Below are 20328 nucleotides of genomic sequence, written 5' to 3' on the forward strand. Positions count from 1 at the left end.
AAAATTTCTAACCCGCTTAAACCTTAAGCGGTTTACAAAAATACAAACACATACAATCTAACATACAAATATTAAAATAATAAAATATATCTTATCTGGATTTAGCTGAGGCATATCTTGACATTCCCATTTCTCCAGATCACAGAAAATATCTGAAATTCCATGTTCTCTAGGAGCCCTCCCAGTTGTGGCGCTGCCTTTCAGATTGGCCATGGCCACATGTAACTTTACCAAGGTGATGGTTGTGGTGGTAGCTCACCTTCGCAGGATGGGCATACAGGTTCACCTGTTTATCCCAGGACAAGCAGGCAGCCCATTCTCACATATGGGTTACATCACTGACAGAGCCTCGATGCGGAAGCCTTGCAAGCAGACTTGCTTGTAGAAACTAGAAGTTTTGAGTCAGCCGCACCGCGCATGCGCGAGTGCCTTCCCGCCCATCACAGGGCGCATCTCCTCAGTTCTCAGTTTTCCGTGGAGCCGAGAAGTCCGTCTTTGACTCTCTGCGTTTAATTTGCTTACTTTGTGCCTTCTCTCACCACGGTTTGTGTTATTTTTCTTCATGAATCGCTGTATTTATTTTACTAAGACCTTGCAGCAGCTGTTTTTCTTCCTATGTCCCGGCCAACAACAGGCTTTAAGAAGTGTAGCCAGTGTCAGCGTGCGATTTCTATCACAGACCCACACAGTAGGTGCCTCAAGTGCCTTGGGCCAGACCATCATCCGAAGTTGTGCAAGCGCTGTGCTATTCGTCAACCTCGAGCCCTTAAATGGCGTCTACTTTCAGTGGAGAGGCTCTTCAGGATGGATTTGACCTCTTCCTCGACTCCAAAGAAAGAAACAAAGTTCTTAGAATCCTAGGACTGAAAATCCTAGGACTGAACATCCTGTATACTAAAGTCTTTGACGTAAGGTAAGGGACCACCACGGATACACCAGAAGTTCACAGTCAAGAAGCCCATGAGCAAGAGGGGCAGTTCTAAATCAGAGTCATGAACATTCTTCTTAACTCATTCTTCCTCTTTCCTTCTTCCTTGACACAGGCCGTGTTTCAAGCTTTCTTTTTCAAAAGGAAGAAACGCCACAGGCAGGAAGTCAAAGCTGGGCTCATCAGAGATAAGACTCGCCGTCGCCACGCAAACGTTGTTTCATTCTTTGGTTCTTTTTTTTTTTACTTGCTTTGTTTTCAGGACATTTGCTTTAAACTTTTTTTGTTTGGATTTTGCCTGAACTTGTTTTCACTTTTTACCTGATTGAACTCTTTATTTTTGCATGATATTTTCATTTGATTGTTAGGTGACCCTTTCATGTGTTTTTTCTGCCTGTGTTTGCTCTGTATGTAACTATTATTGAATGTAATCGTTTTTGCATCTTTTAAGCTGTTATGCTACCATACATGTTTGTTTTATACATTTAAAATTGTATCTATTTATTCTACTATTGATGCTTTGGTTTCCGAGCACTCTTTTTGGTTTATATAGATGATATTTTCTAGATTTAATAGTGTTCAAAGGGTGGAAATTTTTGCTATTGGGATCCCTTTTTCATTTATGATCATGAAGCTTACAGTTTTTGCTAGTGGGGCTTGAGTCTCTTATAAATCTTTATACTGATTTTATAATAGTTTTATTAAGTTAATGATACTTTTCATATTATAATATTTCTGAAATGAATAAAGTTTTGTAAATTGTTTATAAGTCTATTTCTGACATTTATACTTTTTTGCTTTTCCATATTTATTATTATATTATTTTGACGTTATTGAATGTGAGGGGCTTATTTAGGAATAGAGAACATCCAAGCCAACTTGTTAAGCAGGCAAACTGGATCTGGGGGAGTGGTCCATGTTCCAGAGAGCATTCAACCTCATTGTGCGGTGCTGGGGAAGATTGGAAATGGATCTCATGGCCTCAGCCTAGAATGCAAAAGTGGATCTCTTCTATAGTCAAAGAGCTGAACTAGGAAGTGCAGGGCTGGATGCTTTGGTTCAGCCCTGGCCCACAGAGAAACTACTCTATAGGTTCCTATGGTGGGTCGGATCATCCACAGAGTCACAAGCCACCAGGGTCTGATAATACTGGTTGCTCCGGACTGGCCTCATTGGCCATGGTAGGCGGATCTGGTGTATCTGCAGAAGCAGGTGTCTCAAGCTGCCTGTTCATTCAGGACTCCTCAGTCAGGGCCCAGTTCCCCGAAAATATCTAGAGCGCTTTGGTCTTATGGCATGGTTCTTGAGTGCTTAGCCCTTTGAGTTCTCAGCCTTAACTCGTAAGGGTTACTTGGAGGTAGTCATTGAGACTCTCCTTAGAGCAAAGAAGCCTTCGATGTTTGCAGCATATGCTAAAACCTGGAAGACTTTCCAGCTATGGTGTGCTAAGAATCAAGTAGAGCCTTTTCAGACACCAATTCCAGTGATCCTGGCAGTTTTGCAAGCCAGACTTGAAAAAAGCCTCTCGTGTTTTCAGGCTCAGGGAGGTAAGCAGTACCTGGCGTCTCATCCAGACATCACTTGGCTCAGATTGTATCCTTCATTGTGTCGGCCTTTCCCGTCATGGGACATTAATGTCGTTCTGAAGAGCCTCTCTCAGGCTCCATTTAAGCTCTGCAAAACACGTCCCTTTGGATCTCACAGTCATTCTGGGTGCTATTGTCTTAGTGAGGCAAATCTCAGAATTACAGGCTCTCTTGCAGAGAACCTTTCCTCAGGTTTATATAGTCTGGTGTTCCTTTGTGAATGGCTGCTTCCTTTCTTCCAAAGGTGATATCAGCTTTTCATGTCAATCAAGAGATTCATTTGCCTGCTTTTCACCCTAAAGGTTTGACTAAACAGGACAGGATTTTGGAGAGGCTGGATGTGCAAAGAGTTCTGCTCCACTACCCGAAGAAGAAGAATTATTCCTGTCTGTCTGACCATCTTTTTGTGCTGACCAGCTAATTAAGACAAGGCAGGCAGGCCTCAATTGCCAGATGGATTTGCATGGCAATTTCTTCATCATATATTAACTGTGGAAAACTGCTACCTATCTCCACTACAGCACATTCAACTAGACTTTACAAGGATCTATAAAGTGGATGTGGCAGCCTGAAAGGATGCCACATTTGGATCTCTGGTGCTGTAAGCAGGCTCATCTGTCCCTCCCTCTGGCACTGGCTTCATATGTCCCTTTGCAGGCCAATTCACCTGTTTACTTCCATGGACATTACAGGTGTCCTTCATGAGACTTCGCCTGTCATTTGGATGAGTAAAAAAAATAATAATAGAAAAAGCAGAGCTACAGGAATATGAATAATACTATTCTTCTTATCCTTTGGGGGGTTTTATGTGATAGTACTAGATGTACATAAGTTGGTTCCTAGATACTCCTGAGTTCAAGTTTGTTATTTATTGTTAATTATTGTTCTTTTTCATGATTTACAGAGCAGAACAGAAATGTAGTTTGTCACAGGGCAATTCCTTGTGCCCCTGCTTTTCTTATGTTTCAGTAGAGTTTGATTGGATCCCTCTTCAGTTAGTACCAAAACATTCTCCACTAGTGAAGGGGAGGAGTTGAAAGATATGAGTGATACCTTTCTCAAAGTTCACAATTATAGGAGGACAACAACATCAATACAAAATCCTATGTCTTCTAATAGAAAGATTACCAAGGTAAGAACCTAATCTTCCATTCAGAGAAAATTGAGCAATATTTTCTTTCTTAAAGGATGATGAATGTCTGGAATAACCTATCAGCAGAGGTAGTATAAACAGTCCTGTGACAAAATCCAAGTATATTTGAGATAGATATAGAAGAAAGTTGATAGGGGTGGGTGTGTAGTATTGCAAACAATTCACCTTTCAGTGCCTTGAGAGAAGATAGGTGATAAAGGAGAAAACATGGAGTAGGTAAAGAAAGTACAGCCTAGTAGCACCACAGGATGTGGGATAGCTATATTGGAACTAGAGGTTACAGTACCTAGAGAACAGTTGAGTTGGTGGTGGCCACAGGAACTTTATATGGCCAGATATTTTGGCAATAGCCACAATATTTTTTCATAACTGTTTCAATTATTGCAAATGAATAAATAAATGAGAAAATAATAAGAGATGAAAATACATACCAGAGCTATGTTTTCATCTCCTTTCTCATCTTTATTCATTTTTTCATCCTCACTCATTGTATAATTTAAGGTTCCTATGCACTTTGTGATATGTATATATTAATATATTTCATAGGACCCCTGAAGAAGGCATTCTCAACCAAAGCACAGCCTGTGTTGGGTCTGCACCATTCAAATATCTATGTTGTTATATGTAGATTACTATGTATTTATTTATTTATTTTTAAAATTTCTATACTATTTTTATCCAAAACAGTTTACAAGGGGTTACATACATAAAATGTTAAAAGTCTATACAAAATAAGAAGATAAATTAGAAATATTCAGTACAGCATGAATTCAGCATAGTATGAATCAATTGCTCAGAAAAATGCATTAACAAATAGCTGAGTCTTCAACATTTTCCTAAAAGAGCTCCTCTCTCCACATGTAAGTCATAACATTCGTATCTACATGTTTAGAATTGGCCTTTGTTTTCAACAATACAGCACCTGCAGAATGCAAGGACCTTTGTGGTTGATAACAAGACATCATATTCAGGCATTGTACCTTATAAGAATTGATGACTTAACATGATTGCCTTGTACTGAATTCAAAGCACAACTAGCAACCAATGCAGTTGTTGAAGATATGGAGTAGTATGCTCATGTCTTGATGATCTGATTATCAACCTAGCTGCAGCATTCTGGACCACCTGCAATGCCCTACATCTGGTCTTAGTTATTCCCAGATACAGGACATTGCAGCAATCCAGGCGTGACAAGACCATTGCTTGTACATCAGCACGGAAGTCAGGTAATGACAGCATTGGTTTCACCCAGTACAATAAGTGTATTTGTGCAAAACATATTTGCACTGTTTTTACTATTTGACAATTCATAGTAAACCATGGGTCCAGTTTTATTGCCAATACTGTCATAGACTCCCTCACTAGTAAGTAGTACCTCATCCATTACTTTTAATGTTTTTGGCCATTTAACATGGTCTGATTTCCCCACAAACATTAACTCAGTCTTGTTTACATTCAATCTTAAACCCTGCTTCTCTATCCATCCAGTGATTTCACTCATATAACTACTCAACAGCTTTTCCAATGCATCTCCCCATACACACACTGGGGAAAAAAGAGATAATATCCATTGGATTGAATAAATACAGTAACTGCATCAAGAACATCTTTTCTACAGTACACTGTATTATTTTCCTTTATGTAAATGGGAGATACGGGATTTGAGTCGTGGCCTTTTCTAGTTCTTAGAGTAGTTACCTAACAAATAGAGCAGTGATTTCCAAACCTGTCTTGGAGCCCTCCCCCCAAGTCATTATGGTTTTTATAATATCCCTTATGAATATGCATAAGATAGATTTGCATCGACTGCCTCCATTACATATTAATCTTTCTTATGAATAAACATTGTAGATATCTTGAAAATCGGATATCCTGGAAATCACTATACTAGGTTACTCTTGGAATCATGCTGGCCATGGTTCTATAATTTTATCATCCTCTTACATCGTAATACAGTATAATGTAATGGTGCTCTTCATTTTATAAAACAGATGTGGAAAGGCTGAAAGAAAATACTAACCATGATGACAGCAGCAGAGACAGTTATTCTTCTGATAGACATTTGTTACAATATCATGACCATCTTCACAAAGAAAGACATCAAGGAGAAATTTATAAAACAAATGACTCTAGGAAAAGGCCATACCCGGCCTTCAATAATGGCAAAGACCATAGAGACTGGGATCACCATTATAAACAGGAAAGCAGGTGAGTGGTGTTTAGTTGTATTGCTTGATATGATATGTGCTGCCTTTCAGACCACCTTTGGACATAATAAGGTTATTAACAAAATAGAGGTAAGGGGAAAAGAAAAAAATTTATGGTATCAGTTCCTTAGAGAAGAAATAGAAAAGGATCAAGGAAGGGTGATAAAGCAAAGAAGTAATAAAAAGGGAAGGGAAAGTCCTCAAATTTCTAAGTAATTGAAATGCTCAAGTGTCATTACAAGCCACAGAGAATAGATTGATTCAAGAAAACCTTACAATAGCTAAGACGATTGGTTTCACATCTTAGCTCTAGGGAAAGGGAGGACCAAAGGTAGAGACCAAAGTATGAAAAACAGGATTCTCTTGTGCATTCTAGTCTAAACTATGCATAAAGGAAAAGGGATTGGGTTTATATACCACCTTTTTGTAGTTCTGCAACCACATTCAAAGCAGTTTACATTTTGGTATTTCAAACAAGACTGAAGGAAGTACTAATTGCTTTACATATCAGGAATGTGTAGCCTCTAAGGAGGGTGGGGGAATCAAGACTAGAAAGGTAATTTGAATCCCAGTGTGGATTACTTCCCCTTCCCTGTACCCTTTTAGGGCTTCTCTGTCTTTCAACCTTTCTGCTTGAATCCCAGTGCTGCTCCTTCTGACCCTTATAAGGCTTCTCTTCTCTCTCTTCCAACCCTTAATCCTCCAGTGCCCACCGCAAACTATTCTCGTATATACTTTATTGTGCCAAAGAGAGGCTCCAAAGACTGGAGGCATGTGAATGCAGCTCTTAAGGTTTCACACTTTCACATAGACAGTGCGATCGGTCATTGCAGCGGTGGCCCTGGGGAGAGTTCCTTGCTTCTCTGTATCTCACGGAAACCTACTTGCACATTCTGATTTTTCTAGCCCATTGCAAATTCTTAAGTTTTTATATCCTGGAACAGAATTGCCATTTCTTAGCTCTATCCTTTGGCCTGGCAGCTGTTGTGATGGTAAATCGTAGCAGCTTATTTGCGAAAAATGGGTCTGCAGGTTCACCCTTACCTGGACAACTGGCTGATAAGGGCTACCTCATTGGCTCAGGGTTGGTGCACAGTGGATCAGTGGTGCTGGAGGACCTGGGATGGATCCTGAACTAAAGACAGTACAATCTGATGCCCACGCAGTTACTGAAATATCTGGGGGACCTCTTAGAAATGACTACAGGCCATGTATCTCTTCCAGAGGCATGTATACTGAAATTGTGTGCCCAGATTTCTTCCCTTCTGGAGCTGCTGGCTTCTTCGGCATGGGACTATCCATGACGGCCACTATAGATGTAGTGTTGTTGGTGAGGGCATACATGTGTCCTCTCTAGCATGCCTTACTTTACTCTCTTTCTGGGCTCCATACAGGGATGATTTACAGACCTGTCTACCCTGGACTCTAGAGGCTTGAATCAGCATGGATTGGTGGCTTCTCCCATAGTTGCTGTGCAGGGGCATTCTGTGGATTGCCTCTTGGATCGTGGTGATGATAGATGCCAGCTTTCAGGGCTGAGGTGCTCACTGCAATTGTTGTCCCATCCAGGGGTGTTGGACACCCTCTCAGAGGAAATGGTCAATCAACCAGTTGGAGTTGAGAGTCATTGGGCTGGCTCTGATGCGATTACATATGACTCTGGAGGGTCAAGCAGTTAGAGTCTTGTCCGACAATGCAACAGCAGTAGCCTATGTCAATCACAAGGGTGGAGCCAAGATTCCCCCCCCCCCGCCCCAGCTCATGAAGCCCGCCTTCTGTTTCTGTGGGAGGAACATCATTTCCAGGCACTATCAGCAGCGCATGTGGCGGGAGTCAACAATGCTTAAGTCATCTTTCTCAGTAGACAGACTCTGGATCTTCCCCTTCCCTGTACCCTTTTAGGGCTTCTCTGTCTTTCAACCTTTCTGCTTGAATCCCAGTGCTGCTCCTTCTGACCCTTATAAGGCTTCTCTTCTCTCTCTTCCAACCCTTAATCCTCCAGTGCCCACCGCAAACTATTCTCGTATATACTTTATTGTGCCAAAGAGAGGCTCCAAAGACTGGAGGCATGTGAATGCAGCTCTTAAGGTTTCACACTTTCACATAGACAGTGCGATCGGTCATTGCAGCGGTGGCCCTGGGGAGAGTTCCTTGCTTCTCTGTATCTCACGGAAACCTACTTGCACATTCTGATTTTTCTAGCCCATTGCAAATTCTTAAGTTTTTATATCCTGGAACAGAATTGCCATTTCTTAGCTCTATCCTTTGGCCTGGCAGCTGTTGTGATGGTAAATCGTAGCAGCTTATTTGCGAAAAATGGGTCTGCAGGTTCACCCTTACCTGGACAACTGGCTGATAAGGGCTACCTCATTGGCTCAGGGTTGGTGCACAGTGGATCAGTGGTGCTGGAGGACCTGGGATGGATCCTGAACTAAAGACAGTACAATCTGATGCCCACGCAGTTACTGAAATATCTGGGGGACCTCTTAGAAATGACTACAGGCCATGTATCTCTTCCAGAGGCATGTATACTGAAATTGTGTGCCCAGATTTCTTCCCTTCTGGAGCTGCTGGCTTCTTCGGCATGGGACTATCCATGACGGCCACTATAGATGTAGTGTTGTTGGTGAGGGCATACATGTGTCCTCTCTAGCATGCCTTACTTTACTCTCTTTCTGGGCTCCATACAGGGATGATTTACAGACCTGTCTACCCTGGACTCTAGAGGCTTGAATCAGCATGGATTGGTGGCTTCTCCCATAGTTGCTGTGCAGGGGCGTTCTGTGGATTGCCTCTTGGATCGTGGTGATGATAGATGCCAGCTTTCAGGGCTGAGGTGCTCACTGCAATTGTTGTCCCATCCAGGGGTGTTGGACACCCTCTCAGAGGAAATGGTCAATCAACCAGTTGGAGTTGAGAGTCATTGGGCTGGCTCTGATGCGATTACATATGACTCTGGAGGGTCAAGCAGTTAGAGTCTTGTCCGACAATGCAACAGCAGTAGCCTATGTCAATCACAAGGGTGGAGCCAAGATTCCCCCCCCCCCCCCGCCCCAGCTCATGAAGCCCGCCTTCTGTTTCTGTGGGAGGAACATCATTTCCAGGCACTATCAGCAGCGCATGTGGCGGGAGTCAACAATGCTTAAGTCATCTTTCTCAGTAGACAGACTCTGGATCTGTCCGCAGTGGCATTCCAAACCATAGTGTGAAACTGGGGCCAGCCCTGCTTCGACCTCATGGCCATGGCGAAGAACAAAAAAGTGGATCATTTCTTCAGTCGAAGATCTGAGCCCGGAAGTGATGGTCTTGGTGCTCTAGTACAGAAGTGGCCTCAGAAGATTCTCTGTATGTCTTCCCTCCCTGGCCCAAGCCGTTCTTTCGATATTTTAAGGGGAAACGACCCGCGAAGGAAGCGGTAGGGCCTTTGGATGACCGAGGAATGAAGGGAGTGCTAAAGGAGGACAAAGCCATCGCTGACAAACTGAACACATTTTTTGCGTCTGTATTTACTGAAGAGGATATACACAACATACCAGAAGTCGACAGGCTATACGGGGGAAATGAAGACGGGAAACTGACAGTGTTGTTGGTCAGTCGAGAAGAGGTATGCCGGCAGATTGATAGGCTTAAAAATGATAAATCCCCAGGACCGGATGGCATACAGCCGAGGGTAATCAAGGAACTGAAAGAGACTATAGCTGAACTGCTTCAACTGATAGCCAATTTGTCGCTCAAATCGGGAAGGGTTCCCAAAAACTGGAAGGTGGCGAATGTTACATCAATCTTCAAGAAAGGTTTGAGGGGTGATCCGGGAAACTACAGACTGGCGAGTCTGACCTCGGTACAGGGAAAGTTGGTAGAAGCGCTGATAAAGGACTGCATCATTGAGCACCTTGATGGATACGATCTGATGAGGACCAGCCAGTATGGGTTCAGCAGAGGAAGATCTTGCTTGATGAACTTGCTGCACTTCTTCGAAGGAGTAAATAGACGGATAGACAAGGGTGGACCTGGTTGGCATTGTATATCTGGATTTTCAGAAGGCTTTCGACAAGGTTCTGCATGAACGACTACTTCGAAAAATTGCGAGCCATGGGAATCGAGGGTGAAATACTCACATGGATTAAAAATTGGCTGGTGGATAGGAAACAGAGAGTGGAAGTAAATGGACAATACTCGGACTGGAAAAGTATCACCAGTGGAGTGCCGCAGGGTTCAGTGCTTGGACCCGTGCTCTTCAACATATTTATAAACGATCTGGAAATTGGTACGACGAGTGAGGTGATTAAATTTGCGGATGATACGAAGTTATTCAGAGTAGTGAAGACGCAGGATTGTGACCATTTGCAACGTGACATAAACATGCTCGAGAAATGGGCCGCGACATGGCAGATGAGGTTCAACGTGGATAAGTGTAAAGTGATGTATGTCGGTAACAAAAATCTTATACACGAATACAGGATGTCTGGGGCGGTACTTAGAGAGACCCCCCAGGAAAGAAACTTGGGAGTACTAGTCGACAAATCAATGAAGCCGTCCGCACAGTGTGCGGCGGCGGTGAAAAGGGCGAACAGAATGCTGGGAATGATTAAGAAGGGGATCACGAACAGATCGGAGAAGGTTATCATGCTGCTGTACCGGGCCATGGTGTGCCCTCACCTGGAGTACTGCGTCCAGCACTGGTTGCCGTACATGAAGAAGGACACGGTACTACTCGAAAAAGTCCAGAGAAGAGCGATTAAAATGGTAAAGGGGCTGGAGGAGTTGTCATACAGTGAGAGATTAGAGAAAGTGGGCCTCTTCTCTCTTGAAAAGAGGAGACTGAGAGGGGACATGATAGAAACATTCAAGATACTGAAGGGAATAGACTTAGTAGATAAAGACTGGTTGTTTACCCTCTCCAAGGTAGGGAGAATGAGAGGGCACTCTCTAAAGTTAAAAGGGGATAGATTCTGTACAAACGTAAGGAAGTTCTTCTTCACCCAGAGAGTGAAGGAAAATTGGAACGCTCTTCCGGAGGCTGTTATAGGGGAAAACACCCTCCAGGGATTTAAGACAAAGTTGGACAGGTTCCTGTTGAACCGGAACGTATGCAGGTAGGGCTGGTCTCGGGGTACTGGTCTTTGACCTGGGGGCTACCGCGGGAGCAGACTGCTGGACACGATGGACCATTGGTCTGACTCAGCAGCGGCATATTCTTATGTTCTTTTGTTCTAATAGGCCAAGTCGTTCAGCAGATTGCGATCCTTCAGGGTCAAGTCATTCTGGTGGTTCCAGATTGGTCTCGCATACCATGGTATGCAGATCTGATGCGTCTTTGCAAGTGTTGCAGCCTTCGTCTCAGCGCCCGTCCAGACCTGCTTATGCAGGGTTCAGACTACATGGAGGACCTGAGTCGCTTTGCTCTTACGGCATGGCTCTTGAGCGCATAGCCTTAGAACACAAAGGCTATTCTGCTGTGGTTGTTAACACTCTTCTCAAGTCTGAGAAGTCATCCACAGTTTCTGCTTATGCTAAAGTGTGGAAGGCTTTTCAGCATTGGTTCACTCAGGACTAGATGGACCCATATTCATCTCCGATCTTGGTGATTCTTGCCTTTCTGCAAGGTGGACTTGATAAAGGCATAAAGTAGCGTCTTTTCAGATCCAAGTAGCTGGACTCTCTTGTTTTAGAGCCCAAGATTGTCGTCCTTCTTTGGCGTCTCATCCTGATGTCGCTAGATTTTTGAAAGGGGCTCTTCGCATCAGACTGCCAGTCAAGCAGCCATTCCCTTCCTTGGATCTCAACCTTGTCAACCTGTCTAGCCTTACCAAGGCTTCCTTTGAACCCCTTCAGGATGCTTCCCTCTTGGACTTACAATCAAGACCATGTTTCTGGTCGCTGTTACCTCAGCATGGCGGGTCTCAGATCTCCAGGCTCTCTTTTGTAGGGAATCATTCCTCTGCATCTCGGAAACTGGAATTTCCCTGCATACAGTTTCTTCCTGCCTACCAAAAGTGGGGTTTCAACTTTCCTTGTTAATCAACAAGTGTGTGTGCTTGCTTTTCGGTCTACTGGTTCCAAGACGCAAGATCACCTTTTGAAGAAACTGGATGTGCACAGAGTGTTTCTTCACCACCTAGAGGTCACTAACGAATTTTGTGTCTCTGATCATCAGTTTGTGCTGCCTCATTCTGTTAAGCGGGGCACTCCCACTTCCAAGGCCATGATTTCCAGATGGATCCATAGGGCCATTTTGTCAGCCTATATTCTTTCTGGGAAACAGTTTCCTGTTTCCATCAAGGTGCATTCTACCAGGAGTGTTGGTTCTTTGTGGGCTGAAGCTAGAGTTGTCTCTCCTGAGGAGATCTGCAGGGCAGCAGTGTGGTCTTCTCTTCACAAATTCTACAGAGTGGATGTGGCAGCAAGCCCTAGCTTTTTTACAGGCTGGCATAGCTAGCCCGCCATAGCTTTTTGGGGACTGCTTTTGTACGTCCCATCTGTTTAGAATGTCTCGCCTGTTGCACTGAAAAAAGAGATGTACTTAACCTGGTAAGCTCTTTTCCAGAAGATAGGTGAGATATTCTAGACTCCCGCCCTGTCCTTCCTGTGCCTGTCTACTGTCTCAATCTATTTATGCTTCTCCAAGTTGTTTCTTGGATGCATGTCAGCTCTTGAGGGCTGGGAAGAATATTGTATATATGTTACTTTTTCTGTGAGAATAGTTTGAGCTCCTTTGAGGCCTTGTTGGCTGTTTGCACTTGATGATCCAATGTTAATTCTTGAACAGAACGGTTGTTGCTGACCTTGATTGCCATGGGTGTCTCTATTTCACGTTGATTTGGTGGCTCTTAGTGCTTGGGTACTGACTGTAGGTGGAGCTAGAGAGCACAGTGAAGTACAGCAGAGGCACAAAGAAAAAATCCGGAGTGAATTCCTTCTGTAGATGGCAAGCAGCCATGGGGACATTACCAATCTGTCTAGAATGTGTCACCTATCTATTGGAAAAGAGCTTACCAAGGTAAGTACGTAATCTCTTTTTCCTTTCCCCAGGCCTCCTGCATTTTAGTCGCTTGGATATTGGTCTTTACATTTAGAGCAACTCTTCCACATTTTCGACCATCTCTATCCTTCCTAAAAAGATTATAGCCCAATATGTTTGCATCCTATCCATGGGAATCACTGAACCATGTGTCTGATAGCAACAATATCCAAGTCTGCCTCTTATATCAGGGCTTGCAGATCATCATTTTTGTTGCTTAGCCTGCGAGAAGTTGTGGTCATTGCGTGCCTGCAGGAGTGTTTGTTCTGCTTTCCTCATTTTCTTATTTTAATTCAATGTAATTTCTGCTCCTTTTTGGGTAATTTAGTGTTTGGAGCAATTTTGAAGCTCTGCCTACTTGAAAATTCACAGACTTCAGTCTGTAGCTGACAGACCAATCCCACTGGGGTACCTACCTGTTAGCCAACTGTTTATCAACTAGATGGTAAGTGGGACCAATATGGACAAAATCCAACCATGCAGTAAGATACCCACTCTCTAGCACAGAGATAGGGAGGAAAGATCTCAGAAACCAAACTTGGTATTTGGTAAATAAACCACAGCCAAGATTTCTATGATTCCACTTTTTGATCATTGATCTTTCTCCTTCCTATATCATTTCAAATTGATACTATTTATTCAAATTCTTCTTTAAAAATCCATTCGGTTTTACTTCTTTAACTTCAAATATATATTAAACAAGGATTGTTTTATAAGATTTCTTGGAGAAGAGTGATTATATATATATACAGCGGTACCTTGGTTTATGAGCATAATTCATTCTAGAAGCATGTTCATAATCTAAAGCACTCATATAGCTCGTAGGGAATAAATGAAGCTAAGACGATGCGTTCCACAACAATGGTAGCCCAGGGGTGGGTGCCTGCCTGGATGATGCCCTGGTACTGCAGCCCCTTCAGCAGGGTGACTTCCTTGAGGTGGCCAGGGCTCCATACAGCTGCCCTCCTGCTTCAAATGATGCCTCTGTGCCATCCGCCAACGCCTCTCACCTCCCAAATTCAGCTGGCCGCCGTCCCGTGTAAGCATGAGCTCTCAGGTCCTGAATACAGCCATCCACCATCCCGATAATGCGCAAGTTATCAGGATGGCAGACGGCTGAATTTGGGAGGTGAGAACTTGTTTTGCGAGGCAAGAGTTGCAAAACACAAACCACGTTACTCGCAAACCGAGGTTTGACTGTATTGATATTTATAAAGTATGGATGATTTAAGTTATTTGAGGCAATTGAAATGTGTGACCAAGTAGGGGATTTGTAATAAGTGAATGTTTGCTAGGTTCATACTGAGTGAAAGATGTGTATATGAGTTAGAAAATTAGTTAGATTATCCAACAGTGAGTCCAGCAGGAACAAGTGGAGGGAAATATAGCAGTGATGCACTTAGTGTGTGTCCTTATATTAATAATAATAATTTTTTATATGCCGCCTAACCAGGAATGGTTCAAGGTGGTTCACAACAAATGAAAACTGATCATACAACGAAGAATACAATTTAAAATGGAAATACATCAGATAATAAAACATAAGAAATGCGTAAAATTTTAAAAAAAGGCAGGATACCATTAGGATACAAATTTATCAAATAATTGGGTCTTCAATAATTTTCTAAAATCAAGATAAGAAGAAGCTTTTTCAAAACCAACCATTCAGTTTAGCAGCCTGAAAAGAGAGAGTTCTCTCAAGAAATCTTTTATAACAACATAATTTAACAGAAGGAAATGTAAACATACAAACTCTACATGTGAACCTGTTTGAGTAGTTCAAAGATAAATGGGAAACAAGGTATCTAGGTGACAAGCCAAAGATTGATTTATAACAAATACAAGCAAACTTAAACAAAATTCTGGCCTCAATCGGCAACCAATGAAGTTTCTGATAATATGGTGTAATATGCTCCCATTTTTTCAAACCAAAAATCAATCGAACTGCAGTGTTTTGAACCACTCTCAATTTTTTAAATATATATTGCAGATATAAGCGGCAGAAAATATGAACCCTTGATAAAGCCAGGAAAATAGTATATAATACTGCTCATACTGGACAATACATATCTGTATTAGAGGCCCAACATACTCGAAGGGCTCTAGCCCCAGAATCGGAGCCCACGCACAGCAGCGAATCACAAACTGAGAAGATCCGCGGATCTTTTCAGTTTGTGATTCGCTGCTGTGCGTGGGCTCCGATTCTGGGGCCAGAGCCCTTCGAGTATGTTGGGCCTCTAATACAGATATGTATTGTCCAGTATGAGCAGTATTATATACTATTTTCCTGATTATATTATATGCTGCTGGGGTAACTAGTTTTAGGTTGTACCCTTGATAAAGCCATTCATTTTTGGCAAAACATTACATTACATTAGTGATTTCTATTCCGCCATTACCTTGCAGGGCCCCGTCAGGTAGTGGCTGCCTAGATCATCATATGAAAGATAAGTTATTTGATACCCTTCTTTAATACATATTTGAAGTTAAAGAAGTAAAACCAAATGGATTTTTAAAGAAGAATTTGAATAAATAGTATCAATTTGAAATGATATAGGAAGAAAGAGGGAGAATGATCAAAAAGTGGAAGTCTTGGCTGTGGTTTATTTACCAAATACCAAGTTGGTTTCTGAGATCTTTCATCCTTATATCACACTCTGTATGCTAGAGAGTGGGTACCTGTTAGCCAGCCTGCAGTTTTTTTGGGAGCTCGGGACTGTCCCTGAGGTGGTCTCACTTACTGTTAATCAGGGGTCAAGGGAGAATCTCGGAGAGGGTGAGAGCCAGAAGGCCTTGAGCATGTGTAGATGCTCAAGGCCCCGCAGCAGCCCAGCAAAGAGCCAGCAGCAGGCACTTTCAGCTCCGGTGCACAGGTAAGCACAGGGTTGGTCAGTGGGGGGAGGAGGCTATCTCGGTCACAAAGGGAGGGAGCAGCGCCGATGGCCTCGGGTCATCAGCAAAGCCGGTTCCCAGGTTGGGGTGTCAAAGTGGAGGACAGCAGTGGGAGAAGACAGAGGAAGAGATATGGGTTGGGTCGGAGAGATGTGCCTATTAAGTCAGTGGAATGAATCATCCGAGTTGCCATTATGGCCTATGGGGAACTTTGCTTTCATATATGAGCACTTTGGATTACGAGCATGCTTCTGGAACAAATTATGCTCACAAACCAAGTTACCACTTTATTGCAGTTTTGGCACAAATTTTTTGACTGCAGCCATCTTGGATTTTTAGCAATCTTTTTTTTCTAAAGTTCCCTGCTTTTTCAAAACTGCAAATTTTGCCTGGAAACCTGCTGGGATAGAGTCCTTAGGCTCTCCTCATATGGATTCTTACTAGGATTATACAAATTTAGCGCTTTTAGAGTGTCCTTGTGCCACATGTTGTGTGGCGCAGCTAGGGGGGGGGCTACAGCATCCAACTTAGCTTCTTCCCTGCTGAAGCAGGTGACCAAATGCTCAGCTAGTCCGGCGGGGCATCCATCATTGCTTTCGGGGCTCAGCACAGCTGGTACTTCTGTTATCCAGGCTGTGGACCCTATGCAGCCTAAGAAACGTAAATGCAAGCCATCTAAGGGTGACATTATGCCCCAGGAGCCAGATACTTTCTCTAAATTTATGAAATTTTTGCGGTCAGAGTTTCAGAACAAGTGTTCTCCCCCTGAGCAGTCTCAATCCACCTCCGTGGCATGGTGCCTTTGGGCACATCTTCGCCTCAGCCTGCTTGCTGTTCCTTTTGTGGTACCTGATCATGATCTGGGGGGCCCAGATGCCAATGTTTCCCTTACTGATCCCTTGTTAAGAAGGTACAGCGCTTTCTGGAGTGGAAGATCAAGGGCTGTGTGCTGGATCAGTGGATCCCTCTGGGGTCTTGGATCCTATGGATGATCTTGCTGTCCTACAGACCCACTGGTCAGCGGGAAGAAATGCTGAGAGTTGGCCCCTATCCGCATAGGAGCATCCCTCGGCCTGGCGTCATTATGCTTTTCTGGCCAGACCAAGAGCACTCCTCTGGCTCAGGAAGCCCGCCTTCTTTTTCTTTGTGCAGAACATCATTTCCTAGTGCTGATGGCAGCGCATGTGGCGGGAGTAGACAATGTTTAAGCAGCCTTCCTCAGCAAACACTCTGGATCTGGGAAAGTGGGCAAGCGATAGTGGGGCACTGGGGGTGGCCCCAGTTTGACCTGATGGCAAGAAACAAGAAAGTAGATCGCTTCTTCAGTCGAAGATCCGAGCCCAGCAGTGCGGGATTCGACATTCTGGTGCAGCAATGGCCTCAGGAGGTTTTCCTATATATTTCTCCTCCTTGGCCGATGATCGGCCGGGTCATTTTCAGGATCACGGCTGATACAGGTGGCGGCGGCAAAAAGGGCGAACAGAATGCTAGGAATGATTAAGAAGGGGATCACGAGCAGGTTGGAGAAGGTTATCATGCTGCTGTACCGGGCCATGATATGCCCCCACCTGGAATACTGCGTCCAGCACTAGCCGTACATGAAGGAGGACACGGTATTGCTCAAAAGGGTCAAAATGGTTAAGGGGCTGGAGGAGATTAGAGAAACTGGGCCTCTTCTCCCTTGAAAAGAGGAGACTGAGAGGGGACATGATAGAAACATTCAAGATAATGAAGGGAATAGACTTAGTAGATAGAGAGGTTCACCCTCTCCAAGGTGGAGAGAACAAGAGGGCACTTTCTAAAGCGAAAAGGGGATAGATTCCGTACAAACGTTAGGAAGTTCTTCACCCAGAGAGTAGTGGAAAACTGGAACGCTCTTCCGGAGGCTGTTATAGGGGAAAACACCCTCCAGGGATTCAACATAAAGTTAGACAAATTCCTGCTGAACCAGAACATACACAGGTAAGGCTAGTCTGTTAGGGCACTGGTCTTTGACCTAGGAGCCACTGCGTGAGCGGATTGCTGGGCATGATGGACCACTGGTCTGACCCAACAGCGACAAATCTTATGTTCTTATCATTCTGGTGGCTCCAGATTGGCCTCGGAGACTATGGAATGCAGATCTGATGTGTCTGCGCAAAGGTCGCAACCTTCGGCTGAGCACCTATCTGGACCTTCTCAAGCATGGTCCAGTATCCATGGAGGATCCGAGTCACTTTACTCTTACGACATGGCTCTTGAGCATGCAGCCTTAAAGCATAAAGGATATTATCCCAGGACAAGCAGGCAGGTATTCTCACTAGTGGGTGATGTCATCAGACAGAGCCCCGGTACGGACGTCTCACAAGCACGTGTTGCTTGTAGAAACTTAAAGTTTCTAGATGCCCGCACCGCGCATGCGCCGGTGCCTTCCTACCCGGAGATCCGGGCGTGTCTCCTCAGTTCTTTCTTTTCCGCGGAGCTGAGAAGTTCAACTTCATCATGCGCTAGCTGAATTCAGTTAAATTTGCCTTCCTTGTCCGCGTTTTCGCTTTTCTTTTAATTACAGTTAACAGTTCTTTTATTTTCGTAAAAAAAAAAAAAAAAAAAAAAAGAAGATTATTTCCTCCGGCGGGTCGAACGGGCCGGCCACGTGGCTCAGGCCCACGGGCTTCGACCTCGCGGCGGAGATTTTCCGGCCTATGTCCCGGCCAACCACCGGGTTTAAAAAGTGCAGCAAGTGCCAACGCGCGATTTCACTCACGGACCCTCACTGGCGCTGTTTGCAGTGTTTGGGCCCTGACCACATCCCGAAATCGTGCGGGCCTTGCTCTACCCTTACGGCACGCTCATTCAAGCGGCGTTGCCTATTGTGGGAATCGATGTTCAAGATGGACGCAGCTAAGGATCCCACAGCCTCCACTTCATCTGATACCTCCCCGGTTCGGGCGAAACCGGCATCGACCACCCCTGCATCGAGTGTGGTGAAACCGGCATCGCTCGCCCCGACACCATCCACGAGCTCGACGTCGGTGCCTGCCCCGGTCTCCTCGGTTCAGGTACCTCTTCCTTCCACAGTGCCACCAATGGTCATCAAAGTGCCGAAAGCTACTAAGCAGAAGCACTCGACCTCGAAGGAGCGCGATGTCCGTGCAGGAGGACCCCCTTTCGGTGCGGATCCCTCCCTATCGGCTTCGCTACGGTCCGTGCTGGAAGCTCAATTCGTTGAGCTCATGCAGACCATCGGACCCGGGCTCATCGCTGCCATACGGTGACCTCCCGGTACCGATCCAAAGGGGCGGTCCGCCCCCTCCCCCACACCGTTCGACCTCGACAACCGACGAGGACGAACGGGGGAGGGCGGCGATGCCCACGCGGCAAGCCTCGCTTACCGATATGCCGCCATTAGAACCCATTACGCCTCCGCGCCAACATGGGACCAGACCCCCGCTCGATACTCGAAGCCCTGGGCATAGTCAGGAAGAGTTCTTCCGCACTCCTTACCAGACTTGGGTAGCATCGCAAGAACCCGCATCGCAAACCCAGTTGCGATCCACCGCTTCCAGCCCTATCCACTTGGGGGCCTCGGGAGACCATGCGATGCACAGACGATCCCGATCCCCGTCCCGCCACCGAGAAGGGCACCGATCGAGACACTCATCCTGGCACTCCTCACGCCATTCGGAGGTGTCACCGCAGAAAAAACTGCAACGTAGGGGATACTCCTCAACAGAGGTGTCCCCTCCGAGGGGCCCGGAGTACGAGGAGACACCGGTACCCGATTCTCCTTGTCACTCCCCGATGTCCACAGACCTGGAGGCCTCATCCTCCTCCAGCCCGTCCCACAGACCGACGCTGGCGGAACAACTGTCCTTCTCATCATTCCTCCGACAAATGGCGGATGATCTGGATGTGACCCTTGACACGGGCTCCAGATACTCCAAAGAGTATCTGGACACCATGCACTTACCTAACCCTCCAACGGAGTCGCTTCGGCTCCCCCTGCATAAATTACTGGACCAGACCTTTATGCAGTGCTTCGAAACGCCGTATTCCATACCGGCGATCCCCAGCAAACTCGATGCTCGATACCGCATCGTGCACCATAAAGGGTTCGAGGGCCCCCAACTCTCCCACCAATCCCTACTGGTCGAGTCCTCCCTCAAACGCTCTCATCCCTCCCAGGTCTACGCTTCTGTACCGCCGGGCCGAGAGGGAAGAACGATGGACAAATTTGGTAGAAAATTCTACCAAAACTCCATGATGGCGTCACGGGTGCTAAACTACAACTTCTTTTTCTCTTCCTATCTGGAGTTCTTCTTGCCGGTACTCCGCAAGTTCACTCCGTTCATAGACAACCAAGCTCGATTCGAGTTCGAGGAAGTGGTAGCCTCCCTCTCCCAATTACGACTCCAGCTGATGCAATCCTCCTTCGATGCATTCGAACTCTCGGCACGCGCCGCCGCAAGCGCGGTAGCTATGCGTCGCCTGGCATGGCTCCGTACTATCGATATGGATCCCAACCTACAGGACAGACTCGCCAACGTACCATGTGCTGGAGC

General features: G+C 45.1%; 1 protein-coding gene across 6 annotated transcripts in view; it reads left to right on the forward strand.

Moving 5' to 3' along the window:
- Window positions 1–20328, forward strand: part of CHD1 (chromodomain helicase DNA binding protein 1) — a 621819-nt gene that overhangs the window by 579299 nt on the left and 22192 nt on the right. For all 6 annotated transcript variants that reach the window (XM_033962744.1, XM_033963070.1, XM_033962661.1 and 3 more), the window contains one exon: window positions 5659–5875. In XM_033962744.1, coding sequence (XP_033818635.1) covers window positions 5659–5875 — 217 coding nt within the window. The remainder of the gene's footprint in view (window positions 1–5658; window positions 5876–20328) is intronic.

This window comes from Geotrypetes seraphini, chromosome 1 (assembly GCF_902459505.1).
Source record: "Geotrypetes seraphini chromosome 1, aGeoSer1.1, whole genome shotgun sequence".
Taxonomy (NCBI): domain Eukaryota; kingdom Metazoa; phylum Chordata; class Amphibia; order Gymnophiona; family Dermophiidae; genus Geotrypetes; species Geotrypetes seraphini.